The following is a 23221-nucleotide window of genomic DNA, read 5'->3' as shown; positions in this document are numbered from 1 at the left end:
AGAGGGTATCAGCTGCTCAACAGCCCAGAGTCTTCTTTGTGGTATTTGTTGCTGATGATTCACCAAATGTTAAGGCCTAAGTATACTTCTACGGATGTGACCTACACACTGAACAGGTGTAACATTTGTCAAATCTGTCAGTATGTACTCTCCATGCTGCAGCCCAATTTTGTGTCCGTACAGATCTTGCGTTTGGTACTACTGAATTGATCTTGCATATTGTATCTATTTGACATCATTTCCAGTAGCTGTCTGACTTTATAAAGCGAAAGTGAGTGAGATCTAATCACATTTGCATTTTGCCAGCAGACAGGCTCTGAAAAAGGAGTATACTTTGAAACACAGATAGTAGCCACGACCATATGACAGAAGTGTGCTCACTGCTGTACAGCTCTGGACAGAAGGAAGGGCATTTTAGCATCTGGACTCTTCCACTATGGAGCCATGCTGTTGATAAGATGTGCAACATGTGCAGTTTGGCATTGTCTTCCAGAAATATTCAAGGCTAGGCTGGGTGAACCCTGCCTGACCTGCCCGCGAATTAGGATTTCGCCCGGCAGCTCAGGCTGGAAACCTGCATATCTACTGTATCTCCCCTGCTTCCTGTCCACAACCTTTGGGTCCAATCACAAACTAGCTTATCCTGAAAACGCACCGGATCGTTGGTCTGATTGGTTGAAGGACTATCCAAGCGTACGGAGTCATTTGAACGATGCCCATTGATCACGCCTCTTGTGCAGTAGATAAAGCGCAGACTAATGTTTAATCTTAAAGCGCAGACTAATGTTCAATCTTAAACTTTTGAGCTTAGTATGGTGATAGCCAGACTAATTCAAGGCCAGTCCTGAAAAAGACTAGTCTGGCCCTGCCCAGTTAGATCTTCTTTCAGGGAGATTTAGTCTAAAACACCATAGTTCATAACCATTTCCCTCAGACAAGAAAAATATCAGGCCAATCATCAGCGACGCGAGGGGAAGACTAAACCGAAACTTATTGTGATAAACAGAAGCAGCAACACCTGCAAACATCAAAAAAGGCAGTTGGAAACATGCAGATATTTATTTACAGCAAAGGTAGGCCCACATATATTGTTTCCTGACTGTTAATGCTGTTTATTGTCAGTTTGTAAAGCTTAGACGAAGTCGGAAGTAACGTTAGGAATCTCTGATCAATGTGATTGGTAAGGCTGGATCAACGATTTCAAAGGTAGTGCCCGTCGCAATGCAAGTGTTGTAAATGTTTCCCAATCGAGAGTTCCTAGACTCCATTCACATTGTGAAAGTCAGACGGGGCCAGGCTAGAAAAATAATGTCTGGATGCAACATATGTTACTCTAAAATCTGTATACATCATTCAGCATTAATAATGCCTTTCCAGATGTACAAGCCATATAACATGCATTAATCATGGCACTAATGCGCCCCGATTCTATCATGGATGGGATGCTGGCTTTTGAAAACTCCACTGCTAACAGTCTGGTCCAATCTGACCAGCTTCTTACTTCTAAGTTCCCACAGAGGAGTAAAACTGAAACACTGTATTGCAGTCATGCCAGTTTTTTTTTTTAATCTCAAACCTGACCTTTCCACAGCGCTCAACTGGGTACCCAGGGATGGGAGAGTCATTTGGTTATGAGCATTGTGACGATGACCTCTGACCCCGTGTAATAGCCACTTATAGATTAACAAGGGTTAGGGAAATCTGAGCGAGGAGGGCACGTAAATCGTGACACTATTTTCAAACGGCTCGCAGGGGTAAAAAGGTGGGTGAAAAAAAAAAACAGCCTTGGGAGCGGTTCGGAGACACCACAGGTCACTGGCCGTAAAGTCAGGAGCCAGCGGGTTCCGTTACAGATTCAGTTTTACAAGCCACCTCATCATGGCCGCCTGAATCAGATTCTGGATGGTTGACCTCTGCTCTGGAGTAAGTACCAGAGTACCAGGAGCAGAACAGCACCACATGCACATCTGATTGACAAAGCAGCGTTAGATCACATTTTGCAGAACAGTGAGGTGAGACTGCAGATGTGTATGGCAGGGGCTTCTAATGTATACATCTGTGGATAAAATTTGGGTGCTTTAGGTTTTTTTTTATTTTTTTTATGTGAGGTTATGACCCTATCTGCAGGTCAATGGAATGGCCATTTGCACAGTTGACATTGTGAGCAAACCAGTCATAAGGAGGTTAATGTCCATCCATGACACCACTTAAGACAAAACTAAATGTGGAAAATACTGGTCCAGAGTTTACTGAAATGTGTCAAAGCGGTGATGAATGCCTTCCTTGTTGTTCAAGAATTTTCCATAAATATAGAGCATAAAAATACAGTTTGTTTGTGTCTAGTATTATTTCGAAAAGAGCTGACTAGTTTGACAATTTGACAAACAGATAGCATTTTCTTTCAGCAGAAAACAAAACGGATGGGGACATTTTTTCCTCTTCTCTCTTTTTCTGAATGAGACTCAAGAAGAGTGCATACTATACAATATGAACAGACCCACTCTCAAATACAAAACAAGTCAAGTAGATTATAAAATAACGGCATGTTCTGTACCTCTATGTTTTCCCCCTTGTGCACAAACAACCTATGTATAAGACCGTCTGTCTACTTGACATTCTCTCTGTGATATCCAGTTTATAACATACTTTAACATCGAAGAGACGATGTCTGCTATTCCGCCAATGCAAGTAGTCGTGTCTCACACACTTTACTGCTTGTCAACTTGAAAATATGTTGTCCTCTTACGCCGGTGCAAGTTCCCATTCCAGACGTAAACATACACCTGATGCTTGATGGGCAAAGATAGTTCACTCGGCCCGCGCTCTTAAATGCCTTCAATGTTTTTACCACCAAAAAGTTCTAATGCCAGGTACCTGACACATTTGGGTCGGGAACATTTTCAATTTCATACAAACCCCAGACAAAAAAAAAAAAAAAAGTTAGTGACACTTTTCTGAAGCTTCATATACTTTCAGGAGGGACCACGCAGTGAAACAACTTTTTCAATGAGACGTAATGAAAATTCTAAAATCCTCACTACTAATCAAGTGAATCCATCCAAGTGCAACAAGGGATTAATATGGGCTGAAGTGACAGGTCTGGCAGGACAAGCAACATGTGGGATAATTAAAAAAGGACACACTTGATTGGGTGTAACTTTGCGCAAGGCTTGACTGGAATGTTTATCTAGCGCCTCAACTATTAAGTTCTGCATCAGTCCTGTTACAGCAGACACTGCGTAGCGGGCAACAGCAAAACACAGCAACTGAACACGTCTGACTGTATGGATCTTGAAACTGCAGACACTGTAAATATAAGCTATTTGTTAAAAATGAATCAATTAAGTGATTCATTTTTAAACTATGTTACATGTAGTCTAATCCATTGTGATTGTGAGTCTTTGTGCAAAAGATTCAAATGCTTGCTTATGGCTTCTGCATGCTTAAGTTAGATTTCACTTCATGCAGCATTTTGTTTACTACAACTTTTGTTTGACAAACACAGTTAAAACAGTAAAGAAAATTAACAATCTGCACACTCAGATAGGTGCAATGGCAATGGATTTTATTGTGCAGAGTGGGCATATGTTTCATTTTTACTGTTACATGACTTTAAACTCCAGCAAAGCCACTTGATGAGCAGAGTTCTTGTCTCTTTTTGGTCAATAACACACTTCAAAAAAATCAGTCCAAATTGTTTTGCATGTACTCAGTTATGACTAGCTTCTGAGTTGAGTGTGTACGTACATAACAAAACATGATTTGGCTAAGAGGTTTATATTTTACGGACCGTTATCTACTAAAATCTGAATTGAGATGTTATCTATGACACTTTAATGTCCCTATTGGAATCCATTGCTCTGTTTATGCTCTGCATTAAAATCTTATCACCACGCTCCGTTTATGACGTTCAGATGATCTGGTCAAGACAGGCTTTGATATTCCATTATGCATGGGACAGCATCTAGCTGTGGAGTAAACCTCCTCTTCTCACAATGTTCTAAACAGCAGCTGCCAGCACAGCACCTTGAGAGTAGAGCGATAGAATTAGGCTGAACTTGATACAAGACCATTTTGGACTGCACGTTAATCTCTGTTTGTGGGTTTTGGTTGTGATAGTCAAATACTTTTTGAACAGCTCACCAGCAAACATAGGCTTTTGAAGAAGTAGCTAAGGTAAAATAATGTTATTGATTTTATTTCTCTGTTGTTTCTTATTTCTTTATGTTGATGCAATATTAGTCACAATTCTCTGGGAAGTTCAAACGACGTCTATGATACTGTAGCAATCTTCATTTTAGAGTTGTAGACCAGATAAGAAGGACTGCTCAAAAGTGGGTTTTCAACAATTTTTGTTTTGCACGTTTTCCATTAACCGGCCAATTTTGATGTTCCAGGCAGCCCTCTAATGAAGGAGTTCTGTTGCATGTTTGAAAGCCACGTTTGAGACTCATCTAGTGTCATGTCCACTGGTTATGGTTACATCTTCATATCTCGATGCCACTGAGATATTTCTCTCGTAGTAAACTCCTATCTGGTTTATGCCACCCACCTCGACCGGCTAAAGATAGAGTGGCTGCAGGTTTTTTTCTCGGGGGATCATAAGAATGAAATTGATTTGACATTTAAAACGCAGGGTCCATGACAGTAAATTCTCAAGAGGTCTCGACATTAACGAGCGCATTATTCATATTTTGACTTCTTCATTCGGTGTTTTACAAGGCCAGGTACAGCGTGTACTTGTAAAAATGGCAGCTGTCAAATGTCCCGACTCCTCCAAAAGACTCATTAGAGTCTGTGATTTATCGCCCCGCGGGATCAAAAATAGTCTCAGGTAGTAATGCTTTAATCGGGCCACTTGAAGTGATACGGTAGCAGAAACCCAAGAAGAAGAAAACAAACTAATAAAAATAGCCATTAGCATGCTGCAGAGGAAAAACGAGGAAGTATGAGACATCACTGAGAGTTCTCAATCTAATTTAAGTTTCTTTTTCTTTTTTTCTATTTACCGTAGACATCAAGTGAATCTGTGCTTATTTACCTATTTTAAAGGACTTTCGATCAGAAAAAAACGTGCAGCACAATCCCCAGTCAGATACAAACGTTAGTCATAGACTCGGTCCGACAAGTTGCTCCACTGAGAGATCTCTAAGCCATGTCCTCCTCTTTCATTCGTCTGGCAGTCTGTATCTGTGTGATCTATCGGTGTCAGGGAGCCAGCTATTGGTGGCAAGCATGACAGAAGTGGCGTCAGAGTTTAAGGTGGAGAGAAGAGAGAGAGAGAGAAAGAGAAGAAAGGAAAGGAGAGAAGAGAGGGACCGATCGGCATAGACGTTATATTGCATGTTCTTTGGTCACCCGGAGCCACTAGCAGTTGGGGGGGGCAGTTGGGGGGGGGGCACACTCATGTTTCACACCCATTCCGGTCACCGAGAGCAGGTCGCATCCTCTACATACTCATACCCCTGCCTTCCCAAACGCTCTGTTGACATTAGGTCATGCTCAGCCCTGTACACGATGTGACCGGTGACTATGTCCTTTATCCGTGATGATGCTTGTTGGGGGGGGGGGGGGGTGCTTTGGTTAGCACATGACTTCATACAGTGCCTCTGTACTCACACTAAGGTATATAAGACATTGAGAGAGGCGGAGACTCTACATACATACTTCACACTCTTTTGGAGAGTTGGGCGAGGTCACTGGATTATCACTTTGTAGTGGACACGGGAGCGCAACACCAACCGTCTTTATCATGGGGATGCTTGGCATTGAAGAGCTGGTAATGGCCTTTATTTGTGTGCGCCATAACTTGTATGTTTTAAATGTGTGCGTTTTAAAAATGTTTTACACATTTCAATTTAAATTTTAAATTAAATGTGATCTTATATACCGTATTCTACCAGTGTTCATTAAAGGACCCCTTTTTTGCAATCACAGCGTTTTTGGTTAGGGGGTTAATTCCTTGTTCTTAATCCAATGATTTTTTCTATTCTAATGGCAGTAAAGCTAATGTGAAAAAGTTGGACTAGTGATCTTTTTCTCTACTCAACAGCAACTGCAAATCACGGTTACACTGAGGGAAAAAAAAAAACATCTGTCTGAAGCTGCAGCCCAGGGAGAAAAAAAATATGACTGAAATATGGATATGTTTTATCTCAAACATTTGTGGCTTCCTTAGGGAGACATGAGCTGTCTTTTTTTCCCTCTCTGATGCAGACTGTTCCTCTTTGGTAAAAAGCCTAGCTAATAGACTCTGCCTAATGAAGTCCTTTATCTGGTCATTAGGTTACCGGCAAGACATGTGGGATCAAAGAGCCAGAGGAGGCTGACAACCAGCAGTTTGCTACTGGGGAGTACGAGACGTCTGTTAGCCAAGAGAAGCAGGATGACCTGAGGTCCAACAGAGACCTTTCAGATGGCCATGAGGTAAGCAGCATTTAGCAGAGAGCTGGTGACTGTGTGTGACTACTCATGTAAGAAATAATTCATCAAAAAATAATAAATAAATAAATACAATACAATAGATAAATAAATAAAGTATTTATACGAGTAAGTATATTCACCAAGTATTTATCATTGAAAGAGTAACCAATTTGGGCATTTCCATTTAACAGAATGACAAGGTTGACCACCATAAAGCCGACTACCTAGATGACCTGCAGAAGATTCTAGAACGTAAGAAGAGAAGGAGAACCAGGAGAGTTCCAGTCAGAAAGCACAAGCCTGCGCCTGAGATTGTGGTGAGGCTCGAAAGCATACCTATAATCATCTACAAGGCTCAATATATCACTGTCATTTTTCAAAACGAATTTACGGTAAAGGAGTTGACGGTCATTTTTTTCCCACTATCACCTAACAGCCATATTATGTGGATGAAGACGATTTCCTGAAAGCTGCCGAGGAGAACAAAATGGCCATTATCGACAAGTACCTCGAGAAGCTTGGTGACCCAAACACCTGCGATACGGTGAGTTATTCAACACAGAGTTGGGAGCTTTTGACAACGGGAAATAAGCACCCCTTGTCTCCGTTCTCAGCGAATGGGGAATGATGCATCCTCAACATCAACCTTTTTTTTCTTTCCACTTCACAGTTCAATCGCACAGCACTGCACAAGGCCAGTTACAAAGGCCACGTGGACATTGTTAAAAGGCTTCTTGAAGCTGGGGCAAGGGTTGAGCAAAAAGACAAGGTAACGTTAAATCAGATATATGTGACCATGCTGGGGTAGCATTGAATTTCTTAAATAATTATTATATTTATAGGTCACTGATTTTGACTTAAAAATGACTCTAGTCAATCTAGTTTTTGTATCTAGGACTGTTGTTGATGTTGATCATATTGATGATGATGATGATTAATAAGGATTAATGATTAATAATGATCATTAATGCTGTTAAACAAAATGAAATGTAACACATTTATTTTTTATTTTGTACTTATTTTCTCTCCTTTTACTGATTTTTGTATTTATTGGTTTGTAATTTGTTTTGTATAAGCATCTTCTATTAAATGCCACAAGTACACAATCCAATGTCAGAGATCTATGCTGTCTACCGGTATTCTATTACTATCTTTCATATTGGTTTGTGCCATTTTTTCTCTCCTGGCCAGCTGGAGTCCACTGCTCTTCACTGTGCCTGTCGAGGAGGAAGCCTTCCTGTACTGGAGCTGCTGCTCAACCATAATGCCAAAGTCACAGCTCGGGATAAGGTAAAGAGACATCTTTACCAACGCTTCAGTTGTTCCTTTATAAGAGTTTCTTGTGTTGATGTTCTTTGCCGTAATTTCCCAACTATTATCCGCGGCTTGTACATTGATTTTGCAAAATTGCAAAATGTAAAAATGAGGCTAATACACGGGGGCAATAATTATAATTAGTTAATAATTTGTTTTTTTTGCTTCTTTTAACTTGCATAAAACACTGTCTTATGCACAATTTGGCTGATACAGGAAATTACTGTAGTTGTGGTTCTGCTATTGTGTAAGGGAAAACAAGCCTAAACAAGCATGTTTAAGAAAACAAATTGAATCTATATCAAATATTACATATATATTACATATCAAATGTTGCTCTTCACTATCCGTTTGCTAAACATTAATTCATGCTGTCCTATGTGACTCCAAGCATCATGTCTGACCCTGTCTGTGGGCTGCCACTGTTCTAGAGTTCTTTTTTATTCCACCTCTCTCTTCTCTGCCTTTCAGCTGAACAGCACGCCCCTACACGTGGCTGTGAGAACCGGACACTACGAGTGTGCTGAACACCTCATTCACTGTGGTGCGGACATCAATGCCAAAGACAGGGTAAATGAAGGGGCGGTCGCTGAACATAGGTTGCAACCTTTACAAGGCTGGGATTAAAATAGACTTCGGGGAATAGTGAGATCATTGATGATGATGTGGATGATTGTGGTCAACCACCACGTGGTCCTGTTTTTTGACACAGGATGGAGACACGGCAATGCATGACGCGGTCAGACTCAACCGGTTTAAAATCATCCAGCTGCTTCTGCTGCATGGGGCTAACATGAAAATGAAAAACTCGGTAAGTATTCTGCAAACACACCGTATTACTTGCTATAATGCAATTCACCGCTACTCCACAATGCACTAAGCTGACTGACTTTTTTTTTTTTTAGAATCACAGAAACAGTCTGAACAAAATGTACTTCTTAACAGTCAGCATAAATAGCTTCTGCATGATTTTTCTAAACATGCGGTGAGAAATGTTCCTAAGGATTTCCATCAACTCCTAGTGTCAGTGGTTTTGACAGCAGTGACACCTAGTGGCTTCATCAGTCCAGAACATGACATGTAATACTGACATACATGCCAAAAATGTTGGGATACTGTGTAAAATGCAAATGGATATATAAGTAGATTATGTCTATAATTGCATCTTTAAGTAACATGATTTTAGGAATCATGTCATACAAAAAAAAACTAAGTGTAAAGTGCAAAGACAACAATCAGCTGCTGAAAAAACTAAAATATTTTGTTCATTTTGAATTTGAAAAAAGTTGCAACAGGGACAGGGAGGGACAAGGGCTACATAACCTTCCCTTTTAACAACAGTCGCTTTACATTTGAGAAAAAAAGAGACTAGTTGCTAGGCTGAATGAGAATGAAAAGTTGTCTCATTCTTGCCCGATATAGGATTTCAGCACACCGGTGCACAACGGTGGGTCTTCTTAATTGTGTCTTTCGTTCCATGATGCATCAAATGTGACAGGTCTGACTGCAGGCAGGCCATTTCAGTACCTTAGCTCATTTACAGAGGAGCTATACTGTTAAAGTATATGTGCATTGTGCAGCCAGACATCGCTTTCCCGGAATGTTCAAGGCTTTCCCTGAAAAACATGTTATCTAGATGGACCCTTATGCTACTCAAAATGTATATCACTCTGCATTTAATGTGGCTTCCCAGATACAGATCGCCCATGCCATAGGCACTAATGCACCCTATACCATTATAGAGGCTGGTTTTGGAACTGAGCATTAGCAATAAGTCAAATGGTCCATCTCGTCTCGTAGCCTGAAGGATGTAGAGTCCCTGATTTCCAAAATTGATTAAACATTTTAATTGTTCTAACCGTAGGACAGTTATCCACTTCACCTTGGCCTCTTACATTAGTTGGAGCCCAGATAAGACAGTGGCATCTCTCATCATGTCTAAATATGGTCTCTTCTTTGCATGGTAGAGTTTCTACCAACACTTATGGATAGAGGCCTACACACTGTGTTCATAGACAATTGTTATTGAACGTTTTCTTTCACTTTTAAGAACCCCAAGCATCAAGATTTAACAGTTTCTGAATCCTGATTTCCCCCCTACAGAGAGCAGAAAACAATAGTTTGACGTGGGCATCATCTACCACAGCATTAGTCTTTGTTTCTTTTAACAATTTGAGTTTAAACAGTTTTGTTTCTCCATCTCCAGGAGGGGAAGTCACCGATGGACAGTGTCCACGAGTGGCAGAGCGGGGCGAAAAATCTGCTGGACAAGTTCAACGAAGAGAAAGGCTCCTCTCCAAAGTGATTGGTGGAAGATTCCAGAAGCTATTTGCAACACCTGCGATGGCTATACAGATAGAAGTGTGATGTTTGTCTATATGTGTAAATGCTTGGGTGAGTGAAATCGACAAGGGCAAAGTTGTTCTTGTGCTCGCAGTTGGCATCTACTGCTAGCATCTTGATTCAAGTCAGCTGCAGTGAAATTGAGTTAAGACTTGTGTTTTGAACCAGAATTGCTGCTTCATGATTTTTTTTTGAGTTTCATAATGTCATTAGTGAAACAGATGGCAAGAGTGATAAGTGATTATGAAAGACTAGGGGTTTGTTACAGATGACGATGGGACTCTAAGGTTGGTTGTCTGAAGGAATTTTTGAAGGTTGTACGTATTCACATGGATTCTACAGCATGTCTCCTATTATTAGACAGATTGTTTACTTTTTAATAATTTGTTAGCATATGTTTAAGTAGCATTTAGACATTTTAGCAATGTAGCAAAATGTACTGAGGTCAAGGAACAGAAAACTGTTTTGAAATTCGATGATCTTAAAATACATATGTATGGCGCATTTCTTTGTACAATATTTGATTTATTTTGTAAATTTTGACTTGCGCTTTGTGCAACATGAATAAACAGATAATATCATAGATGAGCATCTTTTTTGTTTCTATGGTTTTTTTTTTACAAAAACATTGTCATAAATAACATAAATACAAATCACTTCCTCATGTTGTGTGATGGGTCTAATGAAATAATTAAAGAAGTCAATAAAAACAAAAAGTCACCAGTGACAAGTCCACCCTGGCACTCTTTGGGGCTACACTATACTATAACTCAAACTACTAAACAGATCATCATCTCATGTGTGGACATCTGTTCAATACCGAGCTATTAAACCAATCCATAAATGTATCATACATATCTGACATTATGGTCATCTATCTTGATGACAATGTTGTCTAACGGAAGAAAAGACAGAAATCTGAGTTTACTAATGCTCCATTTTGACTCTCTTTGATGCTGGGTTCTCGCTCTCATCATCCTTCTCCTCTGATGATGTGGCCACAGGCTGTGGTTTCTTCATGGTGCGAATGATCCCGAAAGCGGTTGTTCTGGTCTCTGTTCACACAACAACACTGAGTCAACATTGCTATCTGTTACACAGCTCTTCATAATGCTGCAGAACGATCCATTCACTTGAATGGGCCTTGCCAACGTTTCGGAGGGCTGATATTTTTCAATAACAGACCATTGCTAAGTATAACAGACCACTGTCAAGGAAAATGGGTTTTGTGCTACGCCTTTCATATCATTCCACAAGTAGTCTGGTCACGTCTTATAATGGAACTTCATCTCTACATTATCTCTTACCTAAAATACCTTTAAAACACCAAATATGATGTCCTGCATCATAGTCAACAGTGCAATCATTTAAGCATGCAAGCACTTTCCACATACTGTGTAGTTTACAATGTAGGTTTAACTCAACGCACATTGTAAACCATAATGATACAATCCTATTATGATACTTTATGCACCCCATTTCCTTTTTTAATGTGGATATAAATCATGTCAATGCAGATCAGTACTTTTATGACTCTCACCTCCATTTATCACCACAGAACGACAGTTTGTAGAAACAGCTGCTTTAGCATCTCCTTCAGACAAGCCAAACACAATCCCTCTGTAAATCCGAGCTCAGGTAACAACAAATGTATGTTTGAACACTTATTCAGTCACACATAAATACACAAACACAAAGGCATGCATAGACACACACACACAAGCACACTGCTGAATCTTTCACTAAGAAAATAAAAAGTATTTCATTAGCAATGATTTTTTGACAAAAACAGCGCTCATCATGAATCTAATAACTAATAAATAACACTTGCTATGTTGCATTTGGGGGGTACACACACACACACACACACACACACACACACACACCAATAAAAAGGATACAAATTGGCAATATCATATGGTCCTCGCAATTCCAGAGGCTAAATTGTTGGGAAAGAAATTCAAGATCAATAAACATGCAAATACCCATTGATACTTGAGAGACCTCATCTGCAAATTGCAATTTTGTGTCTAGCTACTGTACTGTTGGGTTTGAAAATGACCCAATTTTCTCCCCATCCTTTACCTTATTCCTGTCAATTTAGTCTTTCTTTGAGTGGTACAATAAACAAATCAATATACAAAATCAAAACGATTCTACTGCATACGCTAGAAACAGCACAAACTGCGTTGTCCTTATCGGGACACAGGGAAGTGTTAAAAGCAATGCAAGTTGAGTTGTTTTCAACACATTCGTTGTAAGAGTGTATGCATGCTCTGAGGAACAGAAAATATATATATATATATATATATATATATATAAAAAAGCCTCATACCTTTTCTGCACCACTTGACAAAATGACACCCTGTTAAAAGTGAATACAGACCCATGTTAGACTATACATACTGCTAGTTTGGTCTGTTTAATCCTTGTTGTGTGTCTGTTTAATCCTTGTTGTGTGTGTTTGTGTGTGTGTGTGTGTGTACATACTTTTCCTTTGCATGTCTCCATGAGCCCCATGGAGTTTCCAATGGTGTACCTTCTCATGGTAGCATCTCTGATGGCTGGCGTGTAGAGAATCTCAAAGAACACTCCCCGATCAATCGCCTAGCAACAAGGCAACACTCGCATAAAAACACTATTTCATCACCAAAGACGCATATCCTACCGAGACACATAACATTGCAGACAAACAAAGCCCAATATAATCATGAAACTAACACACAGGGACAAAGCCATTAAATGTGCTAAATTGTTACTCATAAATCACTACAAATGTGCAAAGAGGTCGGGGTTACCACTATAATGAACACTTACACCATTGACAGGGGCCCTTTTGAAATGGAATGGCTGCTTTTCGGTCACGGTCACACAAATGATGTCAACCTCGAAAGTCATACAGGCAGCCTGGGTAAAAACGTACAAGGTCATCAGAGATGTGAAAATGGCCACTAATATCAGAACATCTCCATATAAACTCTGAATGACAGACTATTCCTGTTGCGTTGTGAAAGTAACATTGGCGTCACTATACCGTGCCCGTAACAACTCATAAAAGGTACCCTAGGCCTAGAAGAACTTACATGGAATAACTTCTCAGTCTTTGGGAACACAGCCACCAGATCAAACGCTTTGTATTCTGGTGTTGGCCTCTACAAGGAAATAAAAGAGGTATGAGTTGGCTGGGTCAATCAGTGCCACACTTGCTGTAATTTCTTGGCGGTGAAAAATAAAATAACAAAGAAACAACACTGTACACTGACTTACAAAATGGCATGGATCTGTTGCAACCACTGTTAAACGGTTTAACACTCTGATAGGTCTGGATCTCCCCTAGAAATGAATTATGAACAATAAAAAATCAGTAACATTTATCTACCACTAAACAATAGTTTAGCAATGGATTAAGTTTATTGTAAGTGTTAAAAACAAAACAAAATCACCTGTACAACAGGCAACTTGTCGAAAAGATCTGAGATGCTGGTTGGCTTTGGTATTTCCTAAATGATGACAGAACACACTTGAATGTGACACCAGCACTGCTATTAATTTCGTATTACTTTGTGTTACGTTAAGTTTTGTATGGTCTTACCGGTTTTTTCTGCTGACTTTCTAACGTGTAATTTATAGCTACTGTGGAATACCCAACTGTAAAACAAAACCATGCATTTTGGTCCATGCAAAGTTCATCAACTCGTTTATCCAAATACAATGTTGTAAAAATGTTGTAGCCAAAGTTTTGATAGCAAGCAAACTCGAACTTCACCACTGCATGTCACTAATCATACAATAAGGTTAAGCGACAGTGACATAAAAAGATCAACATGACAGTGTATGAGCTTACAAATAACATCAATTTACAAGTAAATTAGAAGGAAAGGACTAGCCCTAAGCTAACATACGTCTACAGTTACCTAGCGTTAACCATTTCAACGGGCACGTAAGACGTAAAGCATGTAGTACCGAGTTAGTTTCTGGTGAAAATGCAAAGGTCACACTTACGATGAGCAGCAGTTTCGATTATATTTTGGAGCGTTTTATTATCTTTTACAAAATTGATGTTCAAATCCATGAATGTAGCCATTCTGCAAACCATGTGTGTTGAAGTTACACAGGAACTATGGGAAATGTGGTTTTGCGTGCCAAATGCATACAGCTTCCGCTCCCATAAGTCTTTGCGACTATAATGTTCTCTCTGATTGGTTGAGTTTAAAATACAAAACCGCGGTGGATAATCAAATCTTCGGAGTGCTGCGATCGGCATAAGTTCTTTCAATGGACAGTAATATATAGATTCTGTCAAGAACCCGAATGTAAAAGGTGTGTTTTTATCCGTCGTAATGCATTAAAAACAACCGTAGATTAAGCTCGGATAAGAAATAACATTGCCGCTAGGTAACGTTAGCACAAAACAAGTCGTCGACAACGCATGCCAGACAGACAGCCAGCCAGCCAGCTTGTTGTTGTGGTTGTTGTGTTATTTTTGTGGCCATGCTAGCTAAGTTGGTTTAACCCAACTAGCACAATTAAGTTATGCATTACGTTAACTGGTACATTAATGTATAAGTGAAACTTAGTGTTACGGAGCATAACTGGCGTTTCTTTCTGTTGTAAATAAATTAACAAGCCTTTGGTGCCAGGAAAGGGGCATCATCATGTGCCCTTTTGTAACGTTGGCTAACGTTAACGTGATTTTCTGTCTTCTGTAGCAGCTAGCCAGCGAGGAAAATGATGGAATCATGTTTAAATTATAAACCCGAAAGGGTGACCGCTATAACGGTTGAAGATCTCAAGAAAGATTTGCTGGATGACTTTTCCAATATTTCAACATTATCTCAGGTACTGTAACTGATTTTCCTGTTCAGTTGTTTCTAGATGATTGATTATGCAAGTGCACTATTTATGACTAACGTTAACTGTAAACACAATGGCGCGTTTAAGTGCTATCAGCTTGCTAAATCAACTTCTGTAATGTTTTCCTTAGGAGTCACTATCAGACAAAGAACACTTACAGGTGTACCTCCGCGTAAGACCATTTACTAACTCTGAACAAGAAGCTGGAGAATCTCAGGTAATTTGGCTGTTCTTCTTTGATTATTCTATCCCGTTTGACAGTTACAATGTCATGTAATGTACTTGCTCTGTTGACCGAAAGATACACGCAGCCAGCTAATTTTCTTCTGGAAATTTCAGCAATGTGTCGAAGTTGAAGGTCCAGATACAGTGGTGCTGAAGGCACCCAGAACATCTCTGTCGTCCCGACTTAGCGAGAAGCCGGCGCAGCAGACGGCTCAGAGGTTCCGTTTCTCTCAGGTGAGAACGTTCACCTGAGACTTTATAATCAAAACAATTGTAACTTTTCAATTTGTAATGTTATTGAACTGTAATGGCTGTTTCTGTCACATCTTATAAACATATTGTAAGGCTTTTTATTGTGTTGAAATGAATGGAGATTCACTCTGGAGATGGAGATGACATTTTTTGGTTATTTGTTTGTTGCCCACTCCTCACTCCTCTCCCCAACCGTTGTACAGGTGTACGGGCCAGACACCACCCAGCGACAGATGTTTGATGGAACTGCCAAAGGCCTGGTGAAAGATGTTTTGGAGGGAGGAAACTCTCTCATCTTCACTTACGGAGTGACCAATGCTGGGAAGACATTTACGTTTTTAGGTGAGAATCCGTCATATTCAGCATGATGGATAGAGGTTCTTGGATAAGTGATGAAATAGTAGTTGAATATTTTCATGTCACGATCAATGACTTCTCTTGTCTGAGTGCTTTTGCCATTTACATTTTGGGGTTTCAGTTGCAGCAGTGCTTCCTCTTGCTTTAAAAAAGTCCTTTTATATTCATGACGTCAAGCTGAGCCCTTTCTCCGTCATCACAGTGTCCTTGCTAGTGTAGTCACATCCATCTGGGGTGAGGAACCTTTATTCACTGACACCCATAGAAATAACATCCAAAGCGTCTTTCTTTTCTTATCATCTATTGACAGGACCTGAGGCTGATGGTGGGATAGTGCCACGGTCCCTAAGGGTGATTTTCCACAGCATTGAAGGCCGCATCTACACCCAGAACAACATCAAGCCCCACAGGTGTATGGACTTCACCAGACTCACCAAAGATCAGCAGGACGAGGAGTTCACCACCAAGAAAAACCTACTGAGACGCCTGAAAGAGGTGAAGCATCATCCTTCTACCCCTCTCTCTCTCTCTCTCTCTCTCTATCTCTCCCTCGTTCTCTCTCCTTCTCTGCACCCCCCTCCACCACCACCACTAGATGTTCATTCACTTTGCTCACAGTGTTCATTCTGATATCTTCCTTTTTTTCATTATTAGACTGATGCTCAGAAGAGCCTCACGTGTAAAACTTTTTTGGAAGGTAAGTGCACTCACCTGTACAAAATGAGAATAGTAGAAGTGTCTCTGAAAAACATCACTGAGACACTATTTTATAACCAAACTAACTTTTACATTCCAAACAGGTTCAACCTCTAGTGATATTGACATGCAGGGGGAGGAAGAGTGTGTCAGTTTGGAGGGCGACTCGAACACAAAGTACTCAGTGTGGGTGTCCTTCTGTGAGATCTACAACGAGTCCATTCATGACTTGCTGGAGGTCCAGCCAAACGGCCCAGTGAGGAGAACAACCCTACGTCTCTCGCAAGACGTGAAGGGCAACTCTTTTGTCAAAGGTGAGGTTAATAGCCCTTAGCTTGCCCTCCTGTATTAACCTCATAGCCAAAGAAATGTAGCAAAATCAATGTATAAGCCGCGGCTAATAGTCTGGAAATTACGGTATGTGAGCAAAAAGCAACAACAAAGAAATCACTTTACTCATTCTCGAAAATGTCAATGCATCATAGCTGCTTCATTGGTGTTTTTGCGTACGTGCCAACACTGATGTTTTTATTTATTTTTATAATAATCATTTTTTAACAGATCTCAAATGGATTCAAGTAAACAGTCCTGAGGAGGCTTACAGAGTGTTAAAAATCGGACGGAAGAACCAGAGTTTTTCCTCCACAAAGCTCAACAGTGTATCCAGCCGAAGGTGCTGCTTATTTCAAATATTAATGATGATCCCACCTGTACTGTAATGGCAACATCACTTGTCTTAGTTTTGAAATTAAAGGGACACTTTACCGATTAGCATTAAGCTTTGTATCTTTAGAAAAAGTCATGTTTTTGAATGGTCGTGCATCAGTCTCTCAGTTTGCCTTGAGATGGGAGAAATACGGATTTCAATGAAACCCATGAATAGGACTTCCTGCTTTCAATGATGTAAAATGATGATTTTTACATCATTGAAAGCAGGAAGTCCAACATTGAAATCCGTATTTCTCCCATCTCAAGGCAAACTGAGGGAATGATGCATGACCATTCAAAAACATGACTGGTTTTCTAAAGATACGAAGCTTAATGCTAATCGGTGAAGTGTCCCTTTAATAACTGGCTTACTTTTGGGATAAGATTTTTGCTGTTTCTGTAATACACATCGCAATTGCCTAGGTGCACCATATAATACACATATCAAAAATCTCCCATTTACTTTTTTTTTTTTTTACTCTTTATAGCCATAGCATATTCTCCATCCGCATTCTGAGAATTGAAGATATTGGTGTGCCTCGAGTCCTGACCATTAGCGAGTAAGTGAAATGTTTATTATAAAGCAGCTTGAAGGGATGAAATTGGCCTTGATGGAGACTGATTTTAATCCGCAAGCCCCAGGCTGTGTGTGTGTGTGTGTGTGTGTGTGTGTGTGTGTGTGTGTGTGTGTGTGTGTGTGTGTGTGTGTGTGTGTGTGTGTGTGTGTGTGTGTGTGTGTGTGTGTGTGTGTGTGTGTGTGTGTGTGTGTGTGTGTGTGTGTGTGTGTGTGTGTGTGAGTGTGAAATAGCCACGAAGAGAGAGGAGAAATGCTTTATATTTGTTTTGTTATTTTTACCTGCTGGCTATGAAACCTGAGTACACTGTTAGCTCCCTTTGCAATACCCCTAAACACTAGACTGTCAGTTCCCTAACTCCATCTTATCTCCATGTCAGGTTGTCCCTATGTGACCTGGCCGGCTCGGAGAGGTGTGCAAAGACCCAGAACCGAGGCGAGCGTCTGAAAGAGGCGGGGAACATCAACACGTCGCTGCTGACTCTGGGGAAATGCATCACTGCACTCAGGCTCAACCAGACACAGCCAAAGTGAGTGAACATTTTCTCGCCACACAAATTCATTAAGGCCTTTTGATGATGTAAACTAGTGAAATAGCCACCATACTTGGTGTGAGTCTGACGAATTTAACAATGAATAGTGGTCATTTATTCATACCCTCTTGGATCCAAATTACCCATTACTATATTTGTTTCTATACTCATATTATGCACATTTCTTTGGTGATTACACCCAGTAGGTAATGCATGTACCTATACAAATCTACCGGTGAAAGCTCAGATAGATATTTTTTTTTCCCTTGAGGGTGGTTAAGCTATTTCACGTGTAAACACCAGAACTCCCGCAACAGTTATTTTGACCGTTAAAAAAAAAAAAGAATGTGCTTGTACAATGGCTGAAAACTACACTGCTGCTGGTTGAATATAGAGTTTAAAATCTGAGGTACAAAATGACCGCTTACGGCAGTTCTTCATGAGGAGTTATGAAATGATGGGCGCTTCTAGTGTTAATCATGAAAACACGCTATCCGCAGGACTCAAAATACGGGTGTCTTCTTAATGCGTAATGTATGTAATGTATGTAATGTATGCACTTTAGATACCAGCCACACATCCCCTTCCGGGAAAGCAAGCTCACTCACTACCTCCAGGGCTTCTTCTGTGGACGAGGCAAAGCCTGCATGATCGTCAACATCAACCAGTGTGCGTCCATGTACGACGAGACGCTCAACGTCCTCAAGTTCTCCGCTGTCGCACAGAAGGTTTGTTTCTAAGTAATTATAATTACTATATTATAAGTATAGTATAAGCATATATACTTTTTTGATCCCATGTGGGAAATTTGGTCTCTGCATTTATCCCAATTTGTGAATTAGTGAACACACACAGCACGCAGTGAATACACAGTGAGGTGAAGCACACACTAATCCAGAGCAGTGAGCTGCCTGCCCAACAGTGGCGGTCGGGGAACAGTGAGGGGGTTAGGTGCCTTGCTCAGCCGTGGACTGGTCGGGGATCAAACCGGCAACCCTCCGGTTACAAGCTTGAAGCCCTAACCAGTAGGCCACGGCTGCCGTTTTCTAGATACATACAGTGTGATAGGAAATTCGCATTATTCTGTAATGTTCCACTAAATAACTATTCTTTCTTTCTTTTTTTTACCTGTTGTAAAAATGTACTAAATTATAAATTCAGCAAAGAAAACAGTAGGAATCTAGTGTTATTTTCCTTCTTAAAATGACCATCTTTTAAAAAGTATACAGTATTTTCCTTCTGTATTCCTTCTGTATTAGCCTCATAGCTGAAGTAATTTAGCAAAATCGATGTATAAGCTGCGGCTAATAGTGGGGAAATTAGGTTGTACATTGTTTTGGTGTTGCTGGTCATAAATGGCTAAATGTCCTCTCTGATCATTCTGCAGGTGGTGGTCCTGACCACTCGGCCCCCGGCTCTACCAAAGCGAGAGAAGTCCGGCCTGGAGGTGTCGTTCATCATCAACGATGCCGACCGGCGCCACCTGTGGGCCAAGCGCAGGAGCACCCTCATGGCCTGGGAGACCACGCTGGAGGATGTGCAGGAGGATGAGGACGATGAAGAGGAGATGGAGGAGGAGGACGAGGAGGAGGAGGAGGACGAGGAGGAGGAAGAAGACGACGATAGTGCCGATGAGACAGTGGCTGAGGGCACCGTCCTGGAGGCTGGAGATGAAGATGTGTCTGAGGTAGATGGATGTAGATGGATACAGACAGTTTTTAATGTGTGAGGTGGATGGATAGAGTCTTTATTGTGTGAGGTAGATGGATAGAAATGGAATCTGTTTTGTGAGGTAGATGGATAGAAGGAGTCTCTTTTGCGTGAGGTAGATGGAGAGAGAGAGAGAGTCTTTATTGTGTGAGGTAGATGGAGAGAGAGAGAGTCTTTATTGTGTGAGGTAGATGGAGAGAAAGAGAGTCTTTATTGTGCAAGGTAGATTAATTGAGAGGGCCTTTATTGTCCCCAAGGGGAAATTTGTTGTCACAGTCTGTGTAGAAGCACACATTTACATTACGAATTAGACACATTACACTGACTGTCATCCAAGCACTGTATTGCAAACACAATTACCACAAATACCACGTGTTAGGCTGCAGGTTTCACTGATGGATGTGATTGGCAGGCTTGTAGAATATAATATACACAAATACATCAATTTAAGTTAACAGATAATATTTGCTGCAAATGCATCTCTCATGAAAATTTTCATTCTTGTCATTGTTCATGAGCAGTCACTTCAGAATGTTCATTCCAGTCACTCAAGTGCTGTTACATGGTCTGTGGCTGAACATCTGTGTTATATTTGTTCATTTTTATCTTTCGTTTCCAAGAGACTAGACCAATGACCAATCCACACATGTCAATAGTTAGATCTATTTCTAGAGACATCGCTGGCACTCTGCCATTGTCACTTGGCCTGACACTTCAGTCAACCACAAGCTATAATTAAATCAGTTCCTGCTCTGGGATCAGAAGTTGGGACAGATTTGTGACGTGTGTGTGTGTGTGTGTGTTGGGACAGATTTTGCGCCTCATCCTGTGCGTTGAGTGCCTACAGGAGGTGTGTTCACGCTTCTCGTGCGAGACTGAGATGTGTTTCATTTTAGGCCCAGCGTGCCGAGATCCAGCAGCTGAAGGCCAAGCTGACCCAGCAGCAGGAGGAGAACCTGGCGCTGGAGTCTCGCATCCGGGAGGAAGTGACCTCCGAGTTCATGGAGCTCTTCTCCAAAATGGAGAGCGATTACAAGTAAGAAAGACATCTCCAAGATGTATTCCAGTAGAGAAAGTAGAAGTAGGGGCAGCCGTGGCCTACTGGTTAGGGCTTCGAGCTTGTAACCGGAGGGTTCGATCCCCGACCAGTCCACGGCTGAAGTGCCCTTGAGCGAGGCACCTAACCCCTCACTGCTCCCCGAGCACCGTTGTTGGGCAGGTAGCTCACTGCTCTGGGTTAGTGTGTGCTTCACTTCACTGTGTATTCACTGCGTGCTGTGTGTGTTCACTAATTCACAAATTGGGACCAGATTTCCCTCATGGGATCAAAAAATTACATATACTTATATGCTTAGTTTATCTGACCTGTATCTGACCCGTATGAAATATTTTAGTTCTCTAACGAATATGCATTTTTTGACCCCTTCTTCTTGCCGTAGTGAGCGTCTTCAGAAGGAGAAGGAAATCATTGAGGAGCGCGCAGAACGACGGCTGGAGATCCTGAAGGACCTGGTCAAGAAGAACGCCAGCGAGTTTGCCGCTGCGTCCACGGAGGAGGCAACAAAGGTAGCAACAAACTGCCTTCGGCAATAACGTCCTTATTCCCACATGGGTATGTGTGTTAGAATAACTGACACAAAAGTCAACAGGAACAAGATTTATGCTGAAATAGAAAACAATGTTACCTACACAGATGGAGGATGGCACAATTCTACAATTTGAATTAATTCCAGGCATAGAATGGCAAATCGTAAATAGTAAATTAATATAGAATGGGTCTGTTGACTGAGTGTGGTATGGTTTGGTTTTGGCTTGATTTTATTTTCCATGTTACTATATCAAGTTCTGATTTTGGCATTTTTGGTGAGTGTTTGTATTCATGTGTTGTTACATTGTCATGTGATCTTCTGTGTTCGGTCAGGAGGAGAGGGTGGAGTTCATGGACAGCATGATCGAGGCCATGCGTAGTGACCTGGCCAAGATCAAACGTGACGCCGCCGAGGTGCAGACCTGTCTGGTGACGGCCGAGTCGCCGGCGGGCACAGCCGGCCTCCGCAAGCAGGTGGACGAACTGGCCGAGGAGCTCCTAACGAGTCAGCAGCTCCTAGGCCTCAAGACCAGCGGTAGGTTAGCTTGTTTTTGGAGTTCCACTGCTACTGTAATTTCCCATGGCTAATACATTGATTTTGCAAAATTTCTTCAGCTATGAGGTTAATACTCGGGGACGGTTAATGGGGTATTAATATAGTTTTGTTTCTTTTAACTTGCATAAAACACTAATAGTCAGGAAATTACCGTAGGCCGAGGAACAACTCCCCAAGGTCAAACGACAAGGTCATGAGCAACATGGTCAGGGAGCGCACCCAAAGTGATACTGACGCTTCTCTCTCTCTCTCACAAATTTACCTCAGTGACCATGGATTAATAGCGTTTTCTTTTTTATATGAAAGCATTTGTCCCAAATGTCCTTGGGACAAATCTGTTCAATCTGTTAAGAATCTGTTTAGAGGATTTGAATGATATGCTTGAAAAAAAAAAGTGTAATGTAAGAATTTATTTTTTTTGTGTGTGTGTTCTTCATGACTCTAACATGAAACTAGATAATAGTTTTGGTCAGTGAGGCGTTCAAAATAAATTGAAATGGCCACCTCACTGCCCAACACGACTCTTACAGGGAAGGTTACACTGGGTCCACGGGTGAACCGTTCGCTTGGTGTGAAAATAGTTTTAGAAAACTCGTCTAATTTCTTTGTATGTACGCATCAATATACAGTTACAGTTACAGTTATGGTGCTTACGCAGACACTTTTGAACAAAACGACATACAAGCAAAACAACACAATAATTAAATTTAGCGGTTGATCAGACTATGTCGACATATAGTAATATAACGTGGAAGCTAATTGTTGTAGCAGACCCTCCACAAACGGAACACTTGAGTCACATGCCCAACGTCGCCTCCCTGTTACTTACCCCAGACTCACCCCGAAAACGTTCTGGTTGACTAACCAGAAAGTTCATTACTGAGCTCAGTTCCTAAAAGACCCACTTATACGGCCCAAATTTCATGCATCCCCAGTGCCAAAGCCTTATTGCGGGGCAGGCCCGCTTCGCTGAAAGTGCACGGTCTCGGCGGAGCGATTTGCCTAATGTCTATGCATGTGAGTAGATGTCTGTGCGCTGCAAGTGATTTGAACGTGCCCTGCCCAATCTTCTCTCAGAGCTGGAGAGC

The 23221-nt window shown here is 41.1% G+C and overlaps 3 protein-coding genes across 3 annotated transcripts in view; 2 read left to right on the top strand and 1 right to left on the bottom strand.

Moving 5' to 3' along the window:
* Positions 1 to 5746: 5746 nt before the first annotated feature.
* Positions 5747 to 10661, top strand: ankrd1b (ankyrin repeat domain 1b (cardiac muscle)). The gene is made up of 9 exons (XM_062526719.1): positions 5747 to 5779; positions 6286 to 6426; positions 6615 to 6740; positions 6860 to 6967; positions 7094 to 7192; positions 7615 to 7713; positions 8209 to 8307; positions 8450 to 8548; positions 9944 to 10661. Exons 1-9 carry the CDS (start codon positions 5753 to 5755, stop codon positions 10040 to 10042), a joined length of 897 nt encoding a protein of 298 aa, XP_062382703.1. The 5' UTR covers positions 5747 to 5752; the 3' UTR covers positions 10043 to 10661.
* rpp30 (ribonuclease P/MRP 30 subunit) lies at positions 10502 to 14187 on the bottom strand. The gene is made up of 11 exons (XM_062526720.1): positions 14083 to 14187; positions 13673 to 13728; positions 13524 to 13580; positions 13348 to 13413; positions 13164 to 13232; positions 12898 to 12987; positions 12571 to 12687; positions 12416 to 12445; positions 11982 to 12019; positions 11621 to 11700; positions 10502 to 11135 (listed from the first exon to the last, which is right to left on the bottom strand). Exons 1-11 carry the CDS (start codon positions 14174 to 14176, stop codon positions 11008 to 11010), a joined length of 825 nt encoding a protein of 274 aa, XP_062382704.1. The 5' UTR covers positions 14177 to 14187; the 3' UTR covers positions 10502 to 11007.
* Positions 14188 to 14306: 119 nt separating this feature from the next.
* Positions 14307 to 23221, top strand: part of kif20bb (kinesin family member 20Bb) — a 25439-nt gene continuing 16524 nt past the window's right edge. Inside the window, exons 1-17 of the mRNA XM_062526731.1 lie at positions 14307 to 14400; positions 14790 to 14919; positions 15065 to 15151; positions 15274 to 15393; positions 15615 to 15753; positions 16079 to 16263; positions 16423 to 16465; positions 16569 to 16778; positions 17026 to 17137; positions 17661 to 17732; positions 18127 to 18276; positions 18845 to 19007; positions 19667 to 19966; positions 20886 to 21025; positions 21429 to 21555; positions 21911 to 22112; positions 23211 to 23221. The exon at positions 23211 to 23221 is cut by the window's right edge and continues 51 nt beyond it. Of these exons, the coding sequence (XP_062382715.1) occupies positions 14809 to 14919; positions 15065 to 15151; positions 15274 to 15393; positions 15615 to 15753; positions 16079 to 16263; positions 16423 to 16465; positions 16569 to 16778; positions 17026 to 17137; positions 17661 to 17732; positions 18127 to 18276; positions 18845 to 19007; positions 19667 to 19966; positions 20886 to 21025; positions 21429 to 21555; positions 21911 to 22112; positions 23211 to 23221 (2172 nt within the window). The 5' untranslated portion in view covers positions 14307 to 14400; positions 14790 to 14808. The remainder of the gene's footprint in view (positions 14401 to 14789; positions 14920 to 15064; positions 15152 to 15273; positions 15394 to 15614; positions 15754 to 16078; positions 16264 to 16422; positions 16466 to 16568; positions 16779 to 17025; positions 17138 to 17660; positions 17733 to 18126; positions 18277 to 18844; positions 19008 to 19666; positions 19967 to 20885; positions 21026 to 21428; positions 21556 to 21910; positions 22113 to 23210) is intronic.

This window comes from Sardina pilchardus, chromosome 22 (genome assembly GCF_963854185.1).
Source record: "Sardina pilchardus chromosome 22, fSarPil1.1, whole genome shotgun sequence".
Taxonomy (NCBI): Eukaryota; Metazoa; Chordata; class Actinopteri; order Clupeiformes; family Clupeidae; genus Sardina; species Sardina pilchardus.
The sequence above is the reverse complement of the archived record's forward strand: the minus strand, read 5'-3'. Positions and strand labels throughout refer to the sequence as shown.